Here is a 21,242-nt window from a genome sequence, read left to right as displayed (position 1 = left end):
CATAAATATTTTAATTGTACTAATTTTAGTCATAAATATTTTTTTTTGCATTGATACCAATTCAATCTATCCTGCTAATTTTGGCCGAAATCGCTGACGTTAACGTTGACGGTGTCACGTATGACGGTCGACACTGACGTGAACATTCTTTAATAATATTTTTTAAGTATTTTTTTTACTTAAAATTAGGCTTTGGCGGGCGAGGGTCACCCTCTGCTGGCAAGGACTGACTAACCCTCGCCGGGCTAGTCGTCTCGTTTGGGATGAGCGACCAACCTTAGGCCCAGCGCCGCTGCCCCACAAATTGTAGGTGTCCAACCAGGCCAAACCTTGGATGAAGCCTCCTCAGAGTCGCGCGACCCTTGCAAAAAATCAATCTTGTAATCTGGGCTAGAGAGATGGGCAGCCTATTTCCCCGATTCCCAAGTGATTTTCGTGACTAATTAGTAATTAATCATAAAAAATTTACTTTGTTTTTCGAAGCTACGGTATAGTAGTTTACTATTACGGAGCATAATCACTTCTCGTATATGGTAAATTTACTGAAATCGCTATCTTCCAATAGCTTGAGAGTGATTTACAACCTTAGAAAAATGTTCAGTGTTAGCGATAATTAAGGATTTTGTAGGATAATTGCTTATGTTAGAGATATTTTGATAATCATAGCAATTGTTTGTATTATGCATATATCTTGATTGATATGTTATCTTACATAGTTTTCTAATAAAGACTATAAATAAGCTCGTGTATTCTTATTCAAAATATATCGACATACACAAATTCTATACTTCTCTCTTTCGCATTGGATTTCTCAACTCTAACCACGTATAAACCCTATAAAATCTTTAATTGTGTGGTGGAGAAAGTTGCTGATCGATGTAACAAGCTTGCTCTCCATGACACGTTGAATGAGCACTGCAAGACGAAACGAGATTTTTCTTTGGAACTCTTTTCCTGAAAAATTTTACTCTTTTTTTTTTTCGAAGCTACGGTATCAGATCTATACTCATTCAGCTTTTTTACTCTTCTCAACGATAGTGTTGGGGATGCCAAGCATAAGCGCGCACCGTCAAAATTCAAAGTCATAGCATCAGATGGAGTTCTTGATGCGGGCTAATTTCCGAAGACGGATTCGACGATCGGACCTATAACGTTGTTACGATGAGTTCTCTTGTTATCCGGAATTTGTTCTGTTTTGAAGTTATTTGGGATTTGTCTGAATTTGAAGTTGTGTTCTTTGAACTGAGATATTTCTTTCTTGTATTTCGATCGAGAAAGTGAATAAAATGTTAATTTGACAAAAAAAAAAAACTCTTTTTTATGGGTATATTGAAACAAGCGAGGCTCATAACTTCAAGTTATAAATGTATTTCTTCGTTTTTTTTTTTAAAACTTCGCATTAGTGATTTGTGGGGTCGGAACTATACAATAAGAGAGTGAAAATACTAAAAAAAAAAGATGTGATTAAATTTCTTAATCATTCGAGACAGTCCGACATAACTGAAGTGTTTGGGTTAATTTAAGTTTTGATCAAGATTTGAAATTTAGTCAAGATTTCCTAAATGTACTGCAGCTGCAGCGAGAGCGAGCGAGAGAGAGAGACGCAGACAGAGTTGCGAAGGAAAATCACCAGATGCCGCTCAAGAACACCGGCACCACCCTCCATTCTTCAACCCTCAAAGCTCTCTGCTCAATCCCTTCGCTCTTCCTCTCCATCGCTCTTGTCACCATCCTCCTGTCCTCTCTCTTCTTCCTCCGCTCCACCCCTCGCCTTCACTCCTCCTCCTACTCCGCCGCCTCTTCTTCTTCTTCTTCTTCTTCTCGATCGCCCTTCAGCGACCGCATCAAAGTCTACGTCGCACAGCTCCCCAGATCTCTCAACTATGGCCTCCTCGAGAGCTACTGGTCCTCGCCCCACGCCGACTCGAGGATCTCCACCGACCCGGACCACCAATCCGGGCCGACCCATCTGCGCAAATTCCCCGCCGGCAGTCGTCACCCGCCGTATCCCGAGAACCCGCTGATCAAGCAGTACAGCGCCGAGTACTGGATCTTGGGCGATCTCGAGACGCCGCCAGAATTGAGGGGCGGGTCTTTGGCGGAGAGGGTTGGGAGCTGGGAGGAGGCGGATGTGGTTTTCGTGCCGTTCTTCGCGACCCTGAGCACCGAAATGCAGCTCGGGTGGGACAAGGGGAAGTTCAGGAAGAAGGAGGGGAACGAGGACTACGAGAGGCAGAGGGAAGTGGTGGATCTCGTGAAGAGTTCCGAGGCGTGGAGGCGGTCGGGCGGGCGGGACCACGTGTTCGTTCTCACTGGTATTGGTTCGCTCTCTGATCGTTTGTTGCCTTAGGATTCGTGTTAAACTGAAGTTGATGTTGGTTTTGGTGATTCTTGGCACTTTATGCTAAATAATGTTACCCTCTTGGTTAGATTTGTTTCCTGTTCCCAGTTTCTTTGTTCTTGCATCGCTTGGAACAGAATCGATTCATGTTGTAGATAGAATTCTGCTTTTTCTGAGTATCCCCATGGATGCGTGCCTTGGTAATGGGATTACGTGTGAACTCTACCCAAGATAGTCAATGGAGTAATCTTAAATTTGACAAGTACACATTTTGCATACTGGTCCAGCAGATAGAGCAATGCTAATCCAAAGGGGTACTGTGCGTCTTAGGAACTTATGCTGTGTCTCTGATTGTCAGGTTATGTTAAACGTTGAAGCATTGTTTCGCAGACCCGGTTGCAATGTGGCATGTGAGAGATGAGATCGCTCCAGCTATTCTCCTTGTGGTGGATTTTGGTGGATGGTACAGGCTTGACTCCAAGTCTTCAAATGGTAGCTCGTCTGATTTGGTGCACCACACACAAGTTTCTTTGCTCAAGGATGTTATTGTGCCGTACACCCACCTGCTTCCTAGATTACATCTACCGGAGAGTCAGAAACGTCAAACCCTTCTTTACTTTAAAGGGGCTAAGCATAGGCATCGGGTGAGTTATGCTTTATTGATTGCAGGAGAAATGATAACCAAGTTGATATCTACTTCCTTTTATGGCTTCCTACAAAGCTAGTGCCATCCTTGGATGATTCACAAATTTGGCTGTAGTTTGGAGCACTTAATTTTTGTAATTTTGATGTATTTGTGTTTGCATTTCATTAAATTAAGATGTAATAGTTGTCAGCGATGGTCTCTGTCTCTGTCTCTCTCTCTCTGTGATGGTATCTATACTTGGGCAATTATCAACTTCCATGTGCGTTTACTGAGGATGGTGTCACGCAAGCAGATGGATTAGCATGCAATATAAGGGCTAGCTTTACTTTTTATAAGAAGTCATTGAGGAAAAATTGCCAGCTAATTCATGATAGCGATCAAACCTACAAGTTCCTTCCATAACTCGGATCTTCTTTTTGATGCTTTATTGCTAAAAGTTGTGTAACAGGGCGGCGTAGTACGAGAGAAGCTGTGGGACTTGCTGGTCGAGTTGCCTGGTGTGATCATGGAGGAAGGCTTCCCTAATGCCACTGGGAGAGAGCAGTCCATTAAAGGAATGAGATCTTCTGAATTCTGCTTGCATCCTGCTGGGGATACACCAACTTCCTGCCGACTTTTTGATGCCATAGAGAGTCTTTGTATTCCTGTCATCGTCAGCGACGACATTGAACTCCCATTCGAAGGGATATTGGATTATTCCGACTTCTCTGTTTTCGTCGCTACCGCAGATGCCTTGAGGCCAAACTGGCTCACAAACCATCTCAGAAGCTTTTCTGAAGAGCAAAAGGATAGATTTCGTCGAAACATGGCGAAAGTCCAGTCAAACTTTGAGTACAATAGTGGCCATCCGGGTGGTATTGGGCCTATCCCTCCAGATGGTGCGGTGAACTACATCTGGAAAAAGGTGCACCAAAAATTGCCTATGATCAAAGAAGCCATCGTTCGGGAGCGAAGAAAACCACATGGGGTTTCAGTCCCCCTGCGGTGCCATTGTACCTAAAGAGTATTTCCGATTTACTCATTCTTGCCATGTTATTAGTTCCATCAGAGAAACGGGTTTAACATGATTTTGATAAGTTAGATAGTTTGGGGATGATGGGTCTGTATTACCGGTGGCTATTGAAAATCAAGCAAGTAAATTTTTTTGGAGTTCCTTCACTTTGTCACTTGTTGATTGCATCTGGAGATATTGAAGACACTTGCAATTATATGGCCAGGACCATAGATCTTTTCTTCTTTGCCAGAGAGCAAAGAATTGTTGAGGGTACAGTGTGGCAGTGGTTACAATGATCGAGTGAGAAACTGCTATTATTGTAAAAGAACAGCTTAAGAGGTGAGAACGAGATGTCCATCAGCGTCTGGAGTAGAAGGCGTCTCTCTGTAGAAGGAAAGGATACCCTATTCCTCTTCTTCTCGATGGAAACAAGACAAACAGAACACTCACGATGAACCCTACCACAAGAGGAACAACGTTGGTCACCTTCTTAGGCAATCCTGGGTAATAGCATGCCACGACGTCGCCATGCAATGCTGCGAAGGTAAGATATGCAAACAGGGAAAGTGACGCATGGAACAGATCCATCCACCTTAGCCTGTAATCCGAAGGCATGCATGGCCTTTTCCTGCCGCCGTTGAAGGTCCATATGCCTCTAAAGGTCGCGATCCCGTAATATAGCCTGCCGGTGGCCGTTCGAAAGCTGTCGGTGAATGTAAAGAAGAGACATGAAGCTGCAGAGAGGACCAAGAAGGAGCCCATCAGCCAGCGATTCAAAGGCGTGCACTTGCCATCATTTGTCAAGATTGGAGTGAAAATAGTGAAGGCAAGGATGGTGGCAGATGGCAAGAGAACATTGAGCCGAGCAGTGCCGCTTAAGATCGAATTCATCAGGTATATGCAATGGGACTCATCAGTATCATCGTCTCTGAGGTAGGATTGATCGCTCTCGTGCTTATAAATCTCTACGAGCGGTTGGTCGAGCGAGTTGTCCATCTATTATCGGCTCTCAACCATCAAATTCTTGTTGGAGGAAGGGAAGGCAGTGTGGAGCTGTCATCCCAAACCATTGAATTATAGCAGCAGAATGGCACAAGAGAGGAGAGATTCTTTGCTGAATTTGGGAGATTTAAGGCAAACTCTGATCCTCTAGGCTTTTCTGTAGCAAACTATCCCCCATAATGACTATTGGTATATGCCTTTTTCTGATTCTTCCCGTGAAGGGCTCCTGAGATCTCAGGTATCAAGAAATTGCGCCAACATGAACTAGCGTGCCTACCACTCAAGCTACTGAAATTTGGTTTGACTCTGGTAAACAATCTCAGAATTCAGAGGCTAGTTTGTATTTACAATGATCGGTAAATTTGTTTTTCCATCCTTCAACAAGTTGTGAGGTTCTTTGTGCTTTAGAGAATTCTATAGTAACACCTAGACTTCCTTAGATCCCGGGGTGGGAGCGATGTGATGAGTTCTCAAGATGACGAAAGCAATTTGCTATGTAGCTAAGGGGCAAATTCACCGAAATCGATTGAATGACGAGCTACCAAAGCCTGTACTGATGGTTGATTGCATCCTTAGCCACGACAACCAACTTGCCGGCACTACATATACGATTACCCGATAAGTGGTAACAGAAAATGAACCAAGTAAACTTTTACTTCTCTGTTAGATAAAAAAAACACCTACTTCCCTAAAATGAGGGCAAGATGTTTAGAAGCAGAATGCACCAGACCAACACAAAATTGCTTTGTAACAACCTTTGACTTTTCATTGATTCCAACCAATAGCATGCCTCAACGGACTGGACTCTTTACACTTCCTCAACACTGACCAAAAAAGATAATATCCCATGCTGGATACTGGAACCTATAGAAATGAAACTATCCCCGGAAATTTGCTAAAAATTGCACAATGACGGGGTGAAGCGTATGCACTGCAGACGGCATATTTACACGGACAGTAGACAGGGCGACTTTGGCTGCAAATAAAAAGAAAACGAGAGCCAAAATGGACATGACCTATGCAGAAAATCTATTCATGTCCCCTCGTGTTGCGATTCCGACTTGGAAGAGTCATCGTTAATGGTGCAAATCTCGCAACTATCAGTAGAACCTTGTGAGCACCAATTGTCGGGGACGCACAAGAAATATGCAGACATGAACTTTCTGAATCTCTTCTTGTACTCCTTTGGAGAGATGACAGTTGGCAAATGATTTTTAGGAACATAGAGTGAGGACTTAACCCATGTCTCGAACTGCTTGTCCCAGGTATACTGCCGAAGATAATCAATTATCCCACAAACAAGCTCTTGCTTCTGCTGATCAACTACCACAAGCAACGAATAGTCCATCACATTAATCGACTGTACAACAGAAAGAAAGTGAAGTAAGATAACCGCCATTAACATCGCATTTCCATGCAGAGGCGCTAAAAGTTATGACTCCAGATCAAAGAATAGTGCATGTTCAACAGCAAACCCATGGCAAGTGTTATCACCAAAATATGGTATGTAAACTGATATCTTAGTAGGCGAGATATATAATAAAGTGACCACAAAATCAATTCAATTGCCAACTTACATTGAGAAAACTTGTATCATTCCATACAGCCCGTTGCAGGATATTCTTTGCTTTGTTACTGACGTACAACGGAGATGAGTTCATGTCATTGACAAAATTCTGATCCAAGAGAACATCTCCCGCTCCATCAGTAGCTGAATTGAATCGGGCATGTAGAGCCCCTTTCAGATCATACTGTCGAGTAATATTCCGACCAAAAGTGAGGTTCTCCATCACCATCAGATCATGCCTAGCTTCTTTTCCGCTCTTATTTTGCCTCAAGGTCACCTACATAAGAAGCGGAATGCTAAGAGCATGGAATGTAAATGATGTAGAGGAAACAGTACGGTTCAAGAGACAAACCTGGTAGATTCCTAAAACTTTTGCAAGACAAGTCTGGTTCCCAGACTCAAATGACTGTTTCATGTACTTGAAATAGTGGGGGGCAAACTTCTCAAAGGAATCAAATTCAGTCTTCTTAATTTCCTTGATAATGAGCCTATTGTCCAGAGTCTTAGCAAAGAAAGATTTGCTCTTTCCACCTTTTGCATCCCAGTTCCTACACCGGCTTAATGAAGCAATAAAATCAACCTCGGATGGCCAACACGAGCTCCTGAGATCGCGGAACTGATTAGCATACAAACAAACTACTGAATATTTACCCTTCACCAGCGACTTTGTCACTCCCAAAGATACTTCTACTTTAAAACTTTCTGATGGAAGCAAAGAATCCAACAAGACCAACCCATCAAAGCTGGATAACCGTGACTCTTCTGAGAAAGTGCTTCTTGTTGAATGAACACTATCCGAGTTCAACGAACCATTTGAAGACCAAGTGCCTGAAGGTACCCGAATCAGATTCTGCATATTCTCACCTGCTTTACTAGCAACCCAACCATCGAAATGACTATCATCAGTTATAAGATCTGTCATTGCAGGTTGATCATTCAACAAGGCCAAAGCACAAGCAATGATACTCGAGAGTTCACCTTCATAGTCCGACAAGACATAATTATCATTTGCAAGAGGAATGTGCAGCCTTGAGCCTTCCTCGGAAATTAACTGATGAGTTGTGACCAAGTACTCAGAAGTTTGGCTACTAACAGACTCAAATCGTGGCGAGTAGCCTCTTAGAAGTTCATTCATGTAGAGCTCCTTAATCTCTGCAAACGGTTTCCAGAACCATCCATCCACGCTTTGGCATGTGGAGAAGAGTGAACTCTGCGAAGTAAGACCTTGACTTTCTCTAACGCTGACAAAGGAACCATGTTTCAGGAGACCCATGGAGTTCTGAATGATTCTATCTATATTGGAATGAACAGGAAATGATTGATTCTCTGCTTTGCTAGAGTGATCATAAGATAAGACATCCGATCTTGAAAGGAGATTCTGGTCAGATGACATCTGATGATAACTTAAATTGTCAGCTGTTGCTCTGTGAAGATCCTCAGAAGCTGTGATTACTTTGGACGGATCATCATGCTCATGTTCCCTGATGGGACTTTCAATAGGGATATCCTTGACTGAAAATTCTCTTTCTACATCAAGAGGTTCTTTTATTGGAACCTCTCTGACAGAAAAGTCGTTTGCCCCCAAATCTGTCCATTCATTTCCTCTACCTGCAGCACCATCCATATTTGATTCCAGTTGTTGAGCCGCTTTTCCAGAAGAAACAGCAGCCGCCTTTGGAGGATCAGCAGAGAGGAGATAATGGAGACGTCTATCCCAAATGAATGATTCAAGTAAAAGCTCCCATAACAACCGGTTCAGAGCAAGCAACTTGTAAGGGCTATGGCCTGGATTCTCATTCTTGACAGCATTCTGAATGCCCAACTGATCCCACCCAGAAAAGAGAGAGTCGGTCTCAGATAACAGCTCTTATAGTATAGAGAAGGACAAGATTAAAAAGGAAAGTCAACTGTGTCTAATACGACTCAGAAAGCAGAGACAAACTACAAACTAGAGGGATCAGCATCCTCTTTCTAATGATCCTACAGAAGTAACCTGTGCAACACCAATGCAGGACCACCGTACTTGAACAAACTGCTAAAAATACTAATATACATCCAAGATAACACCATGACGGACTAGGCGAAGTAATGCACCTACTTGGCACACGCATATATTTGTAGCTTAAGAGAAGCTAATTTGTTGTTATACTGAGAACATATCTAAACTAGAACATGCCACAAGAACAAAACAAGTACAACACCAAGAAGTAATGATCTATCAAGCCATACATGCTGAGCAGTAAGAATAGGAAAACTGAAAATGTGCATGTCTAAAATGCTCAAATTTTTTTTATGACATTAAAGAGAGAAGCCAAGAACACTTCCCATGGAGCATTTACACAACAGGAAAAAGCCATAGAGAACCTTTGAGTTTAGCTCCTCATGCATATATGGCAGAAATTGCAAGGAGACTAACCTCAAAATCATGGCTTTCCTGCTTCAACATCTCTTCGATGTCAGAGAATGCCTTTGGTAAATCTATTTGATGCAAAACAGATCCTGCAAAATGGGGTCCTATCTTCTTTAAGGTGCGTTCAACTTCTGCAAATAGCAGCATCCCATTTGTGTATACCTTAATGCAAAAGAAAATGGAACAATTACTTTCAAGTCAGGTATATGAAATAAGGAGGAAAAGAGTGGCCAAGCACCACCAAAGTGAAGTGATGTGTCCAGTGTTGGGGTGAACATGCACTTGCTTTTGAAACCCTCTATGTACGCGCATGTGTGTGCACCTTCTTAATCATAGCAACTCATGATAACAGGTAGAGTAAGATCCCGTACTTTCTCAATTTCTTTCGCAAACCACTCTGATCTGATTGAACTATTAAACTCCAGTTTCCGGGGTGGCATTGATATGGTGTATGTTGTGACCGGGGAGTATCTGAACATCGCAACAACAGGGCCTAATCTGCATCAGCATGAACAAAGCCCGTCAGTTTCTCACTTTGGAAGGACAAACCAACATAATATGAATGTGCTAAAGACTGCAGTGTAGTCGCCAACTGCTTGGTAAAGCATATCTAGGACGTGCAGCATACTTGTTACATCATAGCACATGGAAGGAAAATCAAACTATCAACTTCTTAACTATCTCCAGGGCGTCGCTTGTTCACCTATCTAATCCTAGAATGTGTAAAAATAATGCTTTTCCAACCAAATAAGAAATAAGATCACTACTGAGGCGATTTTGCATACCCAAAGAAGTAGAGGAAGTCTCTTTGAAGAGAATGCCCACAGTTTGCCAATCTAGCAAATGATGAGTGGTGAGAAAAACTGAGCTCAAGGAACTTTCCAAATGACAGGCACCGGGCAGCAGTAGAGATTAAAACTCTTTTTGTTGATCTTGTAGATCCATTGAAAGGTTTACATTTACCACATCGACTCCACATCCAAAGCTTTCCTTCTCCTTCTCCCGGTAATTGCTTATCATTTGGAAGCTGCTTCACTTGGATTGTTAACTGCTCATTATGATGTGCATAGTAATAGAAATGAGCTTCTGGCAGTCTACCACATGCAGTGCACTGGCTTCTCTGCACAACCAGAAGCCTCTGTAAGTGCAATTCTAAAAGAAGACTTCTTATGACTCATGTTAACATTGCAATTTTCCTGCAAGTAGACAGGCAATGGCCTCTTCATATTCAAAGCTATAGATATTTTGTTTAAGCAAAACTAATTAATTTCTCAGAAGTAGAAGATCATGATGAAATTCAAGTAGCATTTAACAAACTACCCTGGTTACCTGGTAGACAGAATATAATAAAATACCTGATTGAGTATCTTATCTCGAAGAAACTTCCCTAGGGGAACATCAAAATTCTTGTAGAACGTGATACGAGAAAAATGGCTTTGCTCACACACATTTCCCAGGGCATTACGACGAGACATCAGAACTAAAATACTGTTTGTATCAATCACTGTCGCCATGTCACTCTTTTTTTCTATTGGGTCATTTCCATGAGCATCTTCTACCGATTCCGGGAGGACCTCAGAGGAAGCTAACAAAGACTGGTTTTCTCCTCCATCGGGTGACTTTGCATCATCAAGACAATCTGTTATGGCCACTGCATCTGAGCATGCTAACAAGGAAGTAGGACTTTCAACATGCCCATTTGGTTCCTTTCTAGTAAATCCAAAATATGAAGACAAAGAAGGATAAGAAGAAGCAAGAGAAAAATTGTCCCCTATTTTCTTCAGTGATGCTGAGAGGCTTGAGAATCCAGAAAATACAACTGGATTATATGGCTCATAAGAAAATGGTGAGCTTCCCGCTAATTCTGACTTGACATGACAGGAATCCCCATCATGGAATCCATTTGAAATGGGAACATCAATTGCACATGAGCTATGATCAGGAGTAGCCTCCCCAAAACTGGGATCATGAATACTGTTGGATACTGTGGTAGGGGATGATTGATCATTTTGTGATGAATCTGCTATTCCAGCAAAAGGAATGGTTGAGAACATTGCTTTTTGATCAACAAGGAATGCAGTCTCAAGGATCAGATGATAGGCCACACCAACTGAACACTGCACTATAGACTTGATCTTTTTCAGCTCGTCACTATGACTTCCTTTCAGCAAAATCTGCAACAAAGAATTGGTACAAGGTCAAGCAGGAATTTATCTTCCACGACATGATAGAAGAGGTTGGCAAAAAGGAAACTGCCTGGAAGATTGCTAAAATCTGATACGAGGACTATTGCAAACCAAATTCTGACCAGACTCAATGGAAGCGTGCATACATAAGCACATCCAAAGGCATAAAGGAAGTACAATGTTACAAGAGTAGAAAGGCACACTGCCTCGCTGTAAGCAGCACTCAAAGGCATACCTAGCTTACCCATGTTGAGAATGTATGATCTCTCATGTAACAAAATGAGTAAAGTGTGGGCACATTTCAAGTTGCAAATGAAACTTCTATGTCTCCCTCATCAGAAGAAAAGTATATGGACCTCCAAATGTACACATGTCCAGAGAATTGATCACCTCTTCAGCCAAAAGGAAGTTCAGATAGGTTTTTTCCCACCATAAGAGAAGTTTTAATTACTGATACCAATCCAACTAAATTCAAAGATATGAGGAGAAAGAAAGAATGCATGAAATTAAAAAAAAAAAAAAAACTAATGAAAACAACACTCACCGTACAACCAAGTTGTGTTGGACATCCCTCAAGAAACATCAAAGTTTTGCTCGGTTTCTTCTCTCCTTCAACAAAACCAGCATGCTCCTCCACAAACTTTTCAATACGAAAGGATTCACATTGTTTTAGCTTCTGAATTGCCAAAGTATCAGTCGAGACAATGGATGAGCCAGTGCAACGAGCTATTCTTTCCAAGCGATGGAGCTTCATATCGAAGACTAACGTCATTCCTTTTGCGAGGATAGATTCTTGAATATCACGAGAGACTGATTTTTCTACTAGAATTACACTCGGGTGGCACATTTCAATTATCTCAACAACAGGTTTGAGATAATCCTCCTGTAAACTTTGAATGTCAATGAAGATAGCAAATATCAATCAAATCTAACATACCGATAAATTGTTGGTTGAAACAGACATCTTGACATTTTACCTGCTTCATTGCATTAAATGATGACAAACCACTTGATGATTGCCCAAGCATACCCCGAATCAAGAGCAACTTTGGATTCTTATAGTATGTGGGCATGTGCTTGTGAGCGGCACGCTTTTTGAAAACAAGACCTCTAATTACTTGACTGCAAAACCAACAGCGGCATTATAAACATCTGATATTCGCAAGTATGCATGCATACATATATCAATGTATGGCCAAATAATTGCAAGAGGAAAACATATTTGAGCATGAATCGATTCTTTTCTTGGAAATGTGTGATAAAGCAGAAGAAACATGCAGCAAAACTGTAGTTTCTCCAACATGTTAACAGCACATTGAACTGAAAACACTATATAATGATCATAAAAATAAACACGCTATCTAACGTAAAGTAGAAAGCAACAGCACACTCAAACCACATCCTTTGCATAAACAAGCAAATAGAAAATGCAGGCCCTATTAATCCCAATGGAAGAGTATACCCACCTTTGGCTGCGCGTACCAGTTGCTATGCATTTGATTTTTACATAGTCATCTGGACTGATTCCTTTTCCGTCAACAGCATCAGGCTTCAAAATGGAAGCAGCTTCCCATGATAATGAAGTTATTATGTCAGCCCAACTTTCACCACCCTCCATGGTAGGGGCAACACCAAAAGACCCAAGGAGTTGGGTGATCAGGGCCTTAAATTTTCCATTAATCACCTCATCCAGAGCTTTCTGCTTTTCCTCTTTAAATCTGTAGCTCCCACTACCTTCATCTCTGAAGTTACTCAGAGAACTTGAACTGCCCCATTTTGTGCCATCACCACATTCATCGTCATCGTCATCGTCATCGTCATCGTTATAAGCCATACTACCCTGCATGTCATCCTCCGGGTCTTCTGCTTCTGGAGGATCCCAAACTTTGCTCTCTATCTCATCAAGAAAACCACTAGAATCTCCGTCGTTTGTTACTCCATTAACAATTCTACTTTCATTTTTAACACCGGTATTATTTACTTCCTGAAGATGGTTAGCCTGCCTAATTTCAACGTCTGTACTATTATGTTTATGACTCCTATTAAACTCTTTAGAATTGTTCTCCATTGCCATATTGGATCCTCCAACTCCACAGCTAGTTGCTTCCGAAATAGAGTCTTTATGTTCCGCCATTCTATAAGAAGTATCTTCTCGACTACTGGGCATAGCACCTTCTTCTTGATTGCTTCTGAAATTTGAAGTCCTTAATGATTAATTACCTTGGTAGCATGCTTTTACATGCAAGAGAAAGGACGGATGCATACCTATAATTGGCATTCAGGTCCACTGAAAATTCACCTAAAATGAAAAGATTGAAGTTAGTACATATGTATGAGCCAAAGACTAAACTAATGATTTTCTCAAACAAGTGAATATGTACAGAGCAAACTTGACAGAGACCACAGAAAACTTACTGCAGCTTGAGACAGAGCTGTCACAGCTTGACAATGAAGTTGTTGGACTAATGGTCGGCGTTTCGTAAGGGCTCACGACATCCCTCTTTGTAGAATCTCGCTCCTTCATCTTATCACAGAATTTACAATGCAAAAAGATGGCTCCATCATTCAATTTCGAGATAATTCCATTTTGCTGATTCTTGTTCCCATTAGATACCTTTGATAATTCCGAACCACAGACATGACACATACTGCACATCTGATCCTTGTATGTCTCCGCAACCACTTATTTTGCCTCTTCAACTCCAGTCACCTACTAGTTTCAAGAAACAAAATCCGACAGTTTATAAAGATTGTCAATTTCCTTCCATGTGAAGAAAATAATAGTGCATCCATAATCCCTAGTGGAATACAACATCAATTATATGAGTAATAACCAAATAAACATCAATTTTATGAGTAATAACCAAATAAACTGGTAAAAGCCAATCCATCAACGAATAACCAAATTGAAGCGTCAATAGAATCCGTATCATAATTGACTAACGTGGTCAATTCCCAAAGTCCATAATTACTACATGCCTAACAGTTCATCCTACTAATTTGGGAACATATACCAATTTTACATATCACATATAAGACCTACTAAATGAATCTTAAGCGGGAAGGCTATTCACGCTGTCTCATACCTATCCCATAAGGACTAATATCAACGGAAAAATAAAAGTATACCTGTCCATCTAAGGAAATGGTATGGGTGCATATACCAGCCGGAACAAGTGTTTTCTTACTGCTAAAACCAGATACCTCCTAAAAGTTGGGCGAGGCATACTACGAAACTCAAGCGGATATGGAGTTAGGACAAAAGTGGGTCCTACCTACTAAAACAAGTCTTATTGTCTGTTTGGAATGGCTTAGTCACGTCACTTACTTAAAATTGTCACAAATAAATAGTCGAAGTCATTGAAATAACAGAATTCAACATAATTTGAAATAACTCAAGCTCATAGTTTCTAACAGTTCAGGTGTTTGACATTAAATTCCAAGTATCAGAAGTAAAGAGTACAGTATCTAAAAAGGGTATAAGCAACTCCAAACAAGTATATTAGTTGAGAAATCAACACCCATTCCCAAACGCAAATTGACACATTTACACCATGTATCAGTTTAGGGCTTCTAGTATGGGATCATGCATGAACTCCAGTGGCAAGAGGGAAGCAGAAAGCTAGAAGAAAAGTGAGCACCATAACCGGAAGAAAGAAAACCACAACAGATCTCTAAAATAACTACAGTAATATGTCAATAAGAAGAAAATAAAGAATACCCTTGGTGTCTATGAGCACATCCCATGAAATCCTACTAAAAGATCCATTAGGGAGGAAGAAAAGCCACAAACATGCTGAAGCTGTAACATATAGAATTCGACATGACAAAATTCGCAACAATAAGCCAATAAGTGCACTACTCTAATAGGGCATATAGTGCAACAAAAGCACGCTGAAATAACTTTACAAGTGCTTCAAAAACAAGAGTTCCTATTTCCAGTACATATGTTTGGATTAACGCCTAAAACTCGAAGTTGATATCCTGATCAGGTAAATATTCGGATCCACCAGGCAGAAATTGTAACCTAAACTTCAATTCAAACATATGAAATTTGCAATCAGCATCAAACTTGATCCGGCACAAACCGCTCGCAAAACAATCAATTCTTCCAGAAAAAAGAAAAACAGAAGTTGCCGAAAGTAATTCGCAGACGATGAATTGACGCCGTAATGATTAAAGACTCGAGGAACAAACTACAAAAGTACTGATTATTTCACCTGTTTCGAGAAGGCTCATCAGGAAAGCAAAAGAAATGGATGAAACTAGAACAGAATATTCTATTCACATCCAAAAATATACCCCCAAAGAACCAGAGAAACTGTGGCCTTCCAAGGCTTTTGCGATCGGCTGATCAACTGAATCAACCGATATCTTGAATCAACCACCATTCAGTAAGTCGAGATACCCAATTTCCATTGACAAAACCAAGATCAAACCAGAAGGACAACCTTGGAAGCACTAAGCTAACCGAGTTCACAAGAAATGGAGGATTCAAAAACAAGAAAAAGAAAAAAAAAAACAGGAAATGGAAGGTAAGGTATGACTTACTGTTGAAGCAATTGACGAAACAAAGATTCGGTCCCGACCTCCTCCGAATCCGCGCCGAGCATGACGAAGAGTGGCGAAGGATCTCTCCCTCAGTAGAGAAATTCCGCAGCACGCGCTCTTTTATCTCCGTACAAAACGGAAGCTGCTGTGCGCCAAAAGCAGATCAACACTGGAAGCCGGATTCGGATTCGGCTGAGAGGGAGAGGGAGAGAGAGAGAGAGAGAGTCTTGAGAGAGGAAAATGGAAGAAGTAGAGAGAGCGAGAGAGAGAGAGAGACGATGGAGAGAACAAAGGAGAAGAAGGAAGGTATTTGAAAGCGAGCGACCACTTGCATTGACCGTAAAAAAAAAATTATTTTATTCATATTTCTTATTTATATTTGTATTTTAGGTTTATTCATTTACTCTCTCTTTTTTTTTTTTAATTTTTACTCTAGCGGTGGATAATTTTTGGTGCGACGCGGACATTACCACGCGGCTAGATTTCAGTAGATTCTGTCCGCTTCCGGTTTGCGTTGAGGAGGTGTTGAATTACTCGGATTTTACGTTTTGGCCCCACGAAAATGTTAATTTGTTTCATTTACGTCCCCGCTTTTTGCAGGCCTTCGATTCTTTCCACCTTTTCCCTCGGCCAACTTCAATTATTTCCACTAAAGCCGGACAGCAGTGCTGTCAATTTTTTTTTACTAGAATGTAATAAATAGTCCTCATTTTGCGAAGAATGGAAAATTTGCAAATACAAAATGAATTTTTCTTCTTCCTTTTCCGACTTTTATTCTTCGGGTGTTCTAGAGTATTCAATGTCCGCCGTTTAAAATTGTTGACTTTCTTGTTGTCCGGAGTTGGAAACTTTTGTTGTTGACTAGCGGATCCACATACCTCTAGTACAAAATCGGGATTAATCGGAGGCTAATCGAGATATGAAATTTAGTTCAAGCGACCGTTTTAGCTAGCTACGGAATTAAAAAAGAGGCCGAACCTATTAACTCCGCTCCAATGATCCAACATTGCCCGTGAAATTCTAAAAATTTCATCTACTAACGGTGTTCCCGATAGAAGCCCGCGGATTCATGCATTGGATTTTATTATCAGCGACTACCGCCGATCGAAATGGACGAGTGAATTGGGAGAAATCTCGCTCGGAAGGCGACACTTTTCTTACTAAAAGAGGAAAACGGAACAGGAGATTTTATTGTTGTAACATCGCATCACTTGACATTAAAGTGTACATACGGTATCATGCATTAATTATGGATGAAAGCTTTGGATTGGCTTAAACAAATCATCATCAATGGTATCGTGCATTAAAATTGGCCAATGAATGCAAGGAAAATTCGCTTAAAAAGTCATAAACGTATTACACTTTTGCCAATTCATTCGCGAACCTTTTTAATTATATCAATTCAGTCCTAAACCTTTTCGTGTTTTGCTCATTAAGTTTATCCATTCAATTTTGATCAGAAATCGTCGACGAGGACGCCCGTTGTCCTACGTGGCATGACTTTACTAAGAAAATAAGGTTTATAACTAAATTGACGAAAGTATAATAAATTTATGGCTTTTGGGAAAGTTTACTGCAAAAAAACTCATCCATTCATATCTCTCTATATATATATATTTGGTTTAACGAAGCCGTGAAGTCAATCAATTAGGTTTATTAAGGGTCACGTCACTCTAAGGTGACATTAATTAAATTTATAGGGCCGCTTTGTTCATATGCTACGTCGAGCTTACGCACGAAGGGCCGCCATTAGCACTTGAACATATGCAGTGTGTACCCAAGGACTCGGTCCCTCGAATTTAAAACAAGATGTGGCAATGGTATACCGAATAAATATAATCCGGATCTTATTAAATTGGGTTTATTATTATTAATTAACGAGTGCTTCTCCGGTCATTAGATGCAGGGGATACATAACATAGATATAAATTAATAGTGACCATCGTTTGGCTCTCGTTCTCCGTTTGGATTACGAGTGAGCATATTTTTAGGATAAAATCGGAAATTAGGCTGGTTCCTACTGGTCCGATTTCAAGTTTCGAGGTATGTATGGTAGATTTCAGGTTACAAAAATTGGAAAAATCGATTTTGACGGGCAGATTATAGGTTCTAGGAAGAACGTGAAACAATTTTTCATGTTTTTCTTATTGTATGTTTCTCGGGATTCCGCAATATTCCATGACGTCCGATAATGAGCGTGTAATTTGGGACTACTAGTCCGAGTTTCAATTTCCGGCAATATCCATGACAGAGACTTTTACTTTATTGATGCTTCATGTTATTGGTGTATCTAAATAAAAGTTGCTATCGATAGATTATAGCAATAAATAATGGTCATTAGAGGTAATGATTTATCACGGTCATTCAATTGAGAATATATGAGGAACTCGAGTGATCCAAAAATCGACCCCGAAACCTATGACTGGGTAAGTTCCAGGTTCCAATATATGCAGGTAGGTTCCAAGCTCTAAAAATTGGAAAACCTGTTCCGATGGATAAGTTTGGGCAAATCCTGTAATTGCTCCTCCCTAGTTTGGATAGTGCATTTCGGCTCGACAATTAAGCTCGTGTCGTGCCTAGTTTTTTAGGCGGGGATTGCCTCAACGAGCACTTTCCTTCTTAAGATTTCGAATGAAGTGAAATGACTTTTTACTTGAGGGGAGCGTCGGATAAAGTATTTCTAGTAGACCCGGCCAGGCCATACTTCGAAGATTGTTTCCTATTCCCGACCCAGTTAAGCCCGATTAGGACCATCTATGGATAGTCTGGCTATGGATGAGTATGCTTTTGTAAACGAGTTAGCCTTGTTAGCATAGATTCTTAGCAAGCTTAGGCATTGTTATCGGAAAGAGAATTAGTTCTCACATGGATGCCAATTGTTTTCGTGTTATTCTCGAAGTGTGCGTGTGAATATGCAATGCCAAAGCTAAGAGACGTGTTCAAATGCCGTGACATTTAAAGTATACTTAGCCATTGGCTTGAGCGAACAGTCAAAAGCTCAAATGATAAATGGGCAAAGCTTGAAAGAAATGCATGTAGAAACTCGAAACTCGACCTTGTGGGGGGCAAGAAAAAGTGGGACATGGCTTTTTGGTAATAAGTGGGGCACGTCTAGCGTGCGACAATGGACCATAAAAGTAAAAAGGAGGGGCCGCAAAATTGGAATTTGAGGTAGTGGAGGATCATGAAAATTGCAATCAAGAAATGATAAGCAAATAGTGAAGAGGATACGAAATCCCACAAATGACAGGAACATGTACTCATCAAGTTGCTCACGGTTGGTACTTTCATCGCATTTGTGGACGGATTTGGAGGTGGTTGGGAGGGCTCCGTCCCCGCTTCTCACTAGGGATGAACAAGACGGGTCAATCAAATCGGAAATCGCCCGGATCGAATAGAGCTTATTCGGTCCGATTCTCGATTCCATAAAAGTGAAACCGATGATTTTCGGTCCTTTGGAATTAGAACACGTGGATTCATATTGGTTATTTTTTATTTATTTATTTTATTTCTTAAATGTAAACCTAATAATCAACAGGTTATTTTTTTATTTCTTAAATGTAAATCTAATTTTAATCAATATGTTCAAATTAAAGTCTGTGTTGCTCACCCTTACTAATAATCCATCGATTCCCTTGGATCGTTATAGGAACTGGACCGGTTTGTCCGGTCTAGGACTATTCGGCCCGGTTCTTGGATCTTGGGTGGGACCAGACCGGACTGGACCGTGCCCAAAACAACTTTTAAAAATCATGCTTAGATCCCGTCATTTTTTAAAGTTCTACATGTTTGTCCATAGATGTTGGCCCCACTAAAATTTTGAAATTTCTTCACATATCTTGCAGTAACGGTGAAATATGAGGAGCGACGATTAATTATTTTCAATTTGAGAAATAATTTGCTTTGGCAGAGGTGAAATGGTTGAATTTGACCCCTGGCTCTATCTCATTTTGGGCAACATCAATATCTATTAAAGACTCACGCGATCAACTTATAAGAGATTCTTAAGAAAATAGTTACAACGTATAGATCGTCCAAAAAATCAAAAGCTAGTGATGGAGGGAAGAAAAATTAAGAGCAACATCATCTATCGAAAGACCATTAAGGTAGTCACAATCCTACTCCAAGTCCAGGCCTAAGCACAGTGAAACCGGGTATCGATGGATTTAAGCAGAAAAAAGAACTCAAAATTAAGGAAAAATTACCTAATCAATCATAAACATATTGTACGGATGTCAATTCAATCATAAAATTTTTAATTTATCAATTTTGTCTTGAAATCTTTTTCGCGAGATTCCAACGTAACCCTTTCGCTGATTTTCGTGGGAAATGGCTAACGTGGCGATTCAATCATAGCCTGATCATCGACAATCCTGAGGAGTTATTTTTCTCTTTTACAGATCCGCCGTCACTTACAAAAGAGGCCAGTGCTCTCGCGTTCTATTGGCCTATGGCAGTCCACGGAGTGATCATTTGGGAAATGTACGTGACAGGATGGAGAATTGACTCGCAATAAAGTAACATCCATTAGTTTTCCAATGGAAAAATGTGGGCATGTAGTGTTTTTGAAAGCAAAGAAAGAGAATATTCTCCTGGTACAAGAGTGAAACGGCTGGTGGTGACGAAATGGCCTTTATCACGACACGACCATCATCCAAATTACATGAACGAGATTTAATTTTCCATTTAAGGATTCACTAGGGGCTCGCATGGTAACCATTCTCATTCTCCGATTCTCATTCCGATCCGGAAAAACCGATTCTCGTTCAAATGAATTTTTTGATTCCGTTATCGAATGAGTTTTAGAGAATCAGAACGTGTTTGATAACCGCACAAAATTTATGTTTCAAAAAAATGATTCTTTCCCTATTTTTTTCATTTAAGTCAAATAACTATGCGGTTAATTTATAAAATTTCATCCTAAATTAAAGACTAATTTTCAACGCACACTCAAATAATTTAAAATACATTATTTTTTAGCATGTCATGAATGGAATACAAATTTTAATACATGATGTTTAAAGTTCTTTAAATGTTGCGTTTTCTAAGTACATAGAAACATCTTGTGACGCACGGCTATCGGTATGCATGTTGGATGCCCTCATCCTCTACAATATTCTTTGTAGGAGAGTGAAATCTATGAAATTTATGAAATTTAGGCCCAACTTTATGAAAATAAGGTCAAACTAGCATAATCTAAGCTTTTTCTATTTTTTAGAATTTTCTATATTTTTTTATTTTTTTAAAAAAATATTTTTCATTTTTATTTCTATTTTATTTTATTTTTATTAGGTAGAGGGGAAAAAATGACGAGAAAATTACAAGGAAAAAGTTAGAGATGTGAGATTTCATTCTGTTTGCTATTTTCAAAAGTCATTCTTTTTCCAGAAGCAACTTTTTTTTGCTTCTGGATTTTACTCTAAAACCGATTCCGATTCTCAAAAACCGATTCCGAGAACAGAATTATTTACGTTACCAAACAACATTCTCATTTTTTACTGTTCCGGAATGAGAATCAGAGAATGAGAATGGTTACCATGCGAGC

General features: G+C 40.2%; 3 protein-coding genes across 6 annotated transcripts; 1 reads left to right on the top strand and 2 right to left on the bottom strand.

The window, feature by feature from the left end:
- The first annotated feature begins 1,573 nt into the window (after positions 1 to 1,573).
- Positions 1,574 to 4,136, top strand: LOC115738260 (probable arabinosyltransferase ARAD1). The gene is made up of 3 exons (XM_030670847.2): positions 1,574 to 2,315; positions 2,732 to 2,985; positions 3,436 to 4,136. Exons 1-3 carry the CDS (start codon positions 1,634 to 1,636, stop codon positions 3,985 to 3,987), a joined length of 1,488 nt encoding a protein of 495 aa, XP_030526707.1. The 5' UTR covers positions 1,574 to 1,633; the 3' UTR covers positions 3,988 to 4,136.
- A 202-nt stretch (positions 4,137 to 4,338) lies between these two features.
- Positions 4,339 to 5,070, bottom strand: LOC115738289 (protein DMP2-like). Its single transcript, XM_030670880.2, has one exon. It carries the CDS (start codon positions 4,975 to 4,977, stop codon positions 4,339 to 4,341), a length of 639 nt encoding a protein of 212 aa, XP_030526740.1. The 5' UTR covers positions 4,978 to 5,070.
- A 658-nt stretch (positions 5,071 to 5,728) lies between these two features.
- LOC115738246 (putative 1-phosphatidylinositol-3-phosphate 5-kinase FAB1D) lies at positions 5,729 to 15,961 on the bottom strand. 4 transcript variants are annotated; one of them, XM_030670833.2, is made up of 14 exons: positions 15,698 to 15,961; positions 13,761 to 13,856; positions 13,562 to 13,670; positions 13,412 to 13,445; positions 12,613 to 13,335; positions 12,124 to 12,268; positions 11,691 to 12,029; positions 10,316 to 11,134; positions 9,746 to 10,080; positions 9,332 to 9,458; positions 8,967 to 9,122; positions 6,903 to 8,372; positions 6,561 to 6,827; positions 5,729 to 6,343 (listed from the first exon to the last, which is right to left on the bottom strand). In XM_030670833.2, the coding sequence occupies exons 2-14, from the start codon at positions 13,800 to 13,802 to the stop codon at positions 6,017 to 6,019; spliced, it is 4,893 nt and encodes a 1,630-aa protein (XP_030526693.1). In that variant the 5' UTR covers positions 13,803 to 13,856; positions 15,698 to 15,961; the 3' UTR covers positions 5,729 to 6,016. The 4 variants fall into 4 exon arrangements, with proteins under 4 accessions (XP_030526693.1, XP_030526685.1, XP_048131207.1 ...); XM_030670825.2 differs by having other exon boundaries at positions 13,562 to 13,856; XM_048275250.1 differs by lacking the exon at positions 13,761 to 13,856.
- Between the last annotated feature and the right edge of the window lie 5,281 nt (positions 15,962 to 21,242).

Source organism: Rhodamnia argentea, chromosome 2 (genome assembly GCF_020921035.1).
Source record: "Rhodamnia argentea isolate NSW1041297 chromosome 2, ASM2092103v1, whole genome shotgun sequence".
Lineage (NCBI taxonomy): Eukaryota > Viridiplantae > Streptophyta > Magnoliopsida > Myrtales > Myrtaceae > Rhodamnia > Rhodamnia argentea.
This window is presented reverse-complemented; position numbering and strand designations above follow the sequence as displayed.

What these genes read in the sequence shown, in the direction of transcription:
- LOC115738246 (XM_030670825.2), bottom strand. Translation starts at nt 13,802, where the DNA reads ATGTGCAGTATGTGTCATGTCTGTGGTTCGGAATTATCAAAGGTATCT. An exon ending in AGGAAAGCCATGATTTTGAG is followed by an intron (nt 8,373 to 8,966) that starts GTTAGTCTCCTT and finishes GGGTGGGATCAG; the next exon opens with TTGGGCATTCAGAATGCTGT. An exon ending in AAGTTTTAGGAATCTACCAG is followed by an intron (nt 6,828 to 6,902) that starts GTTTGTCTCTTG and finishes CTTCTTATGTAG; the next exon opens with GTGACCTTGAGGCAAAATAA.
- LOC115738289 (XM_030670880.2), bottom strand. Translation starts at nt 4,977, where the DNA reads ATGGACAACTCGCTCGACCAACCGCTCGTAGAGATTTATAAGCACGAG.
- LOC115738260 (XM_030670847.2), top strand. Translation starts at nt 1,634, where the DNA reads ATGCCGCTCAAGAACACCGGCACCACCCTCCATTCTTCAACCCTCAAA. An exon ending in CCACGTGTTCGTTCTCACTG is followed by an intron (nt 2,316 to 2,731) that starts GTATTGGTTCGC and finishes ATTGTTTCGCAG; the next exon opens with ACCCGGTTGCAATGTGGCAT. An exon ending in GGGCTAAGCATAGGCATCGG is followed by an intron (nt 2,986 to 3,435) that starts GTGAGTTATGCT and finishes GTTGTGTAACAG; the next exon opens with GGCGGCGTAGTACGAGAGAA.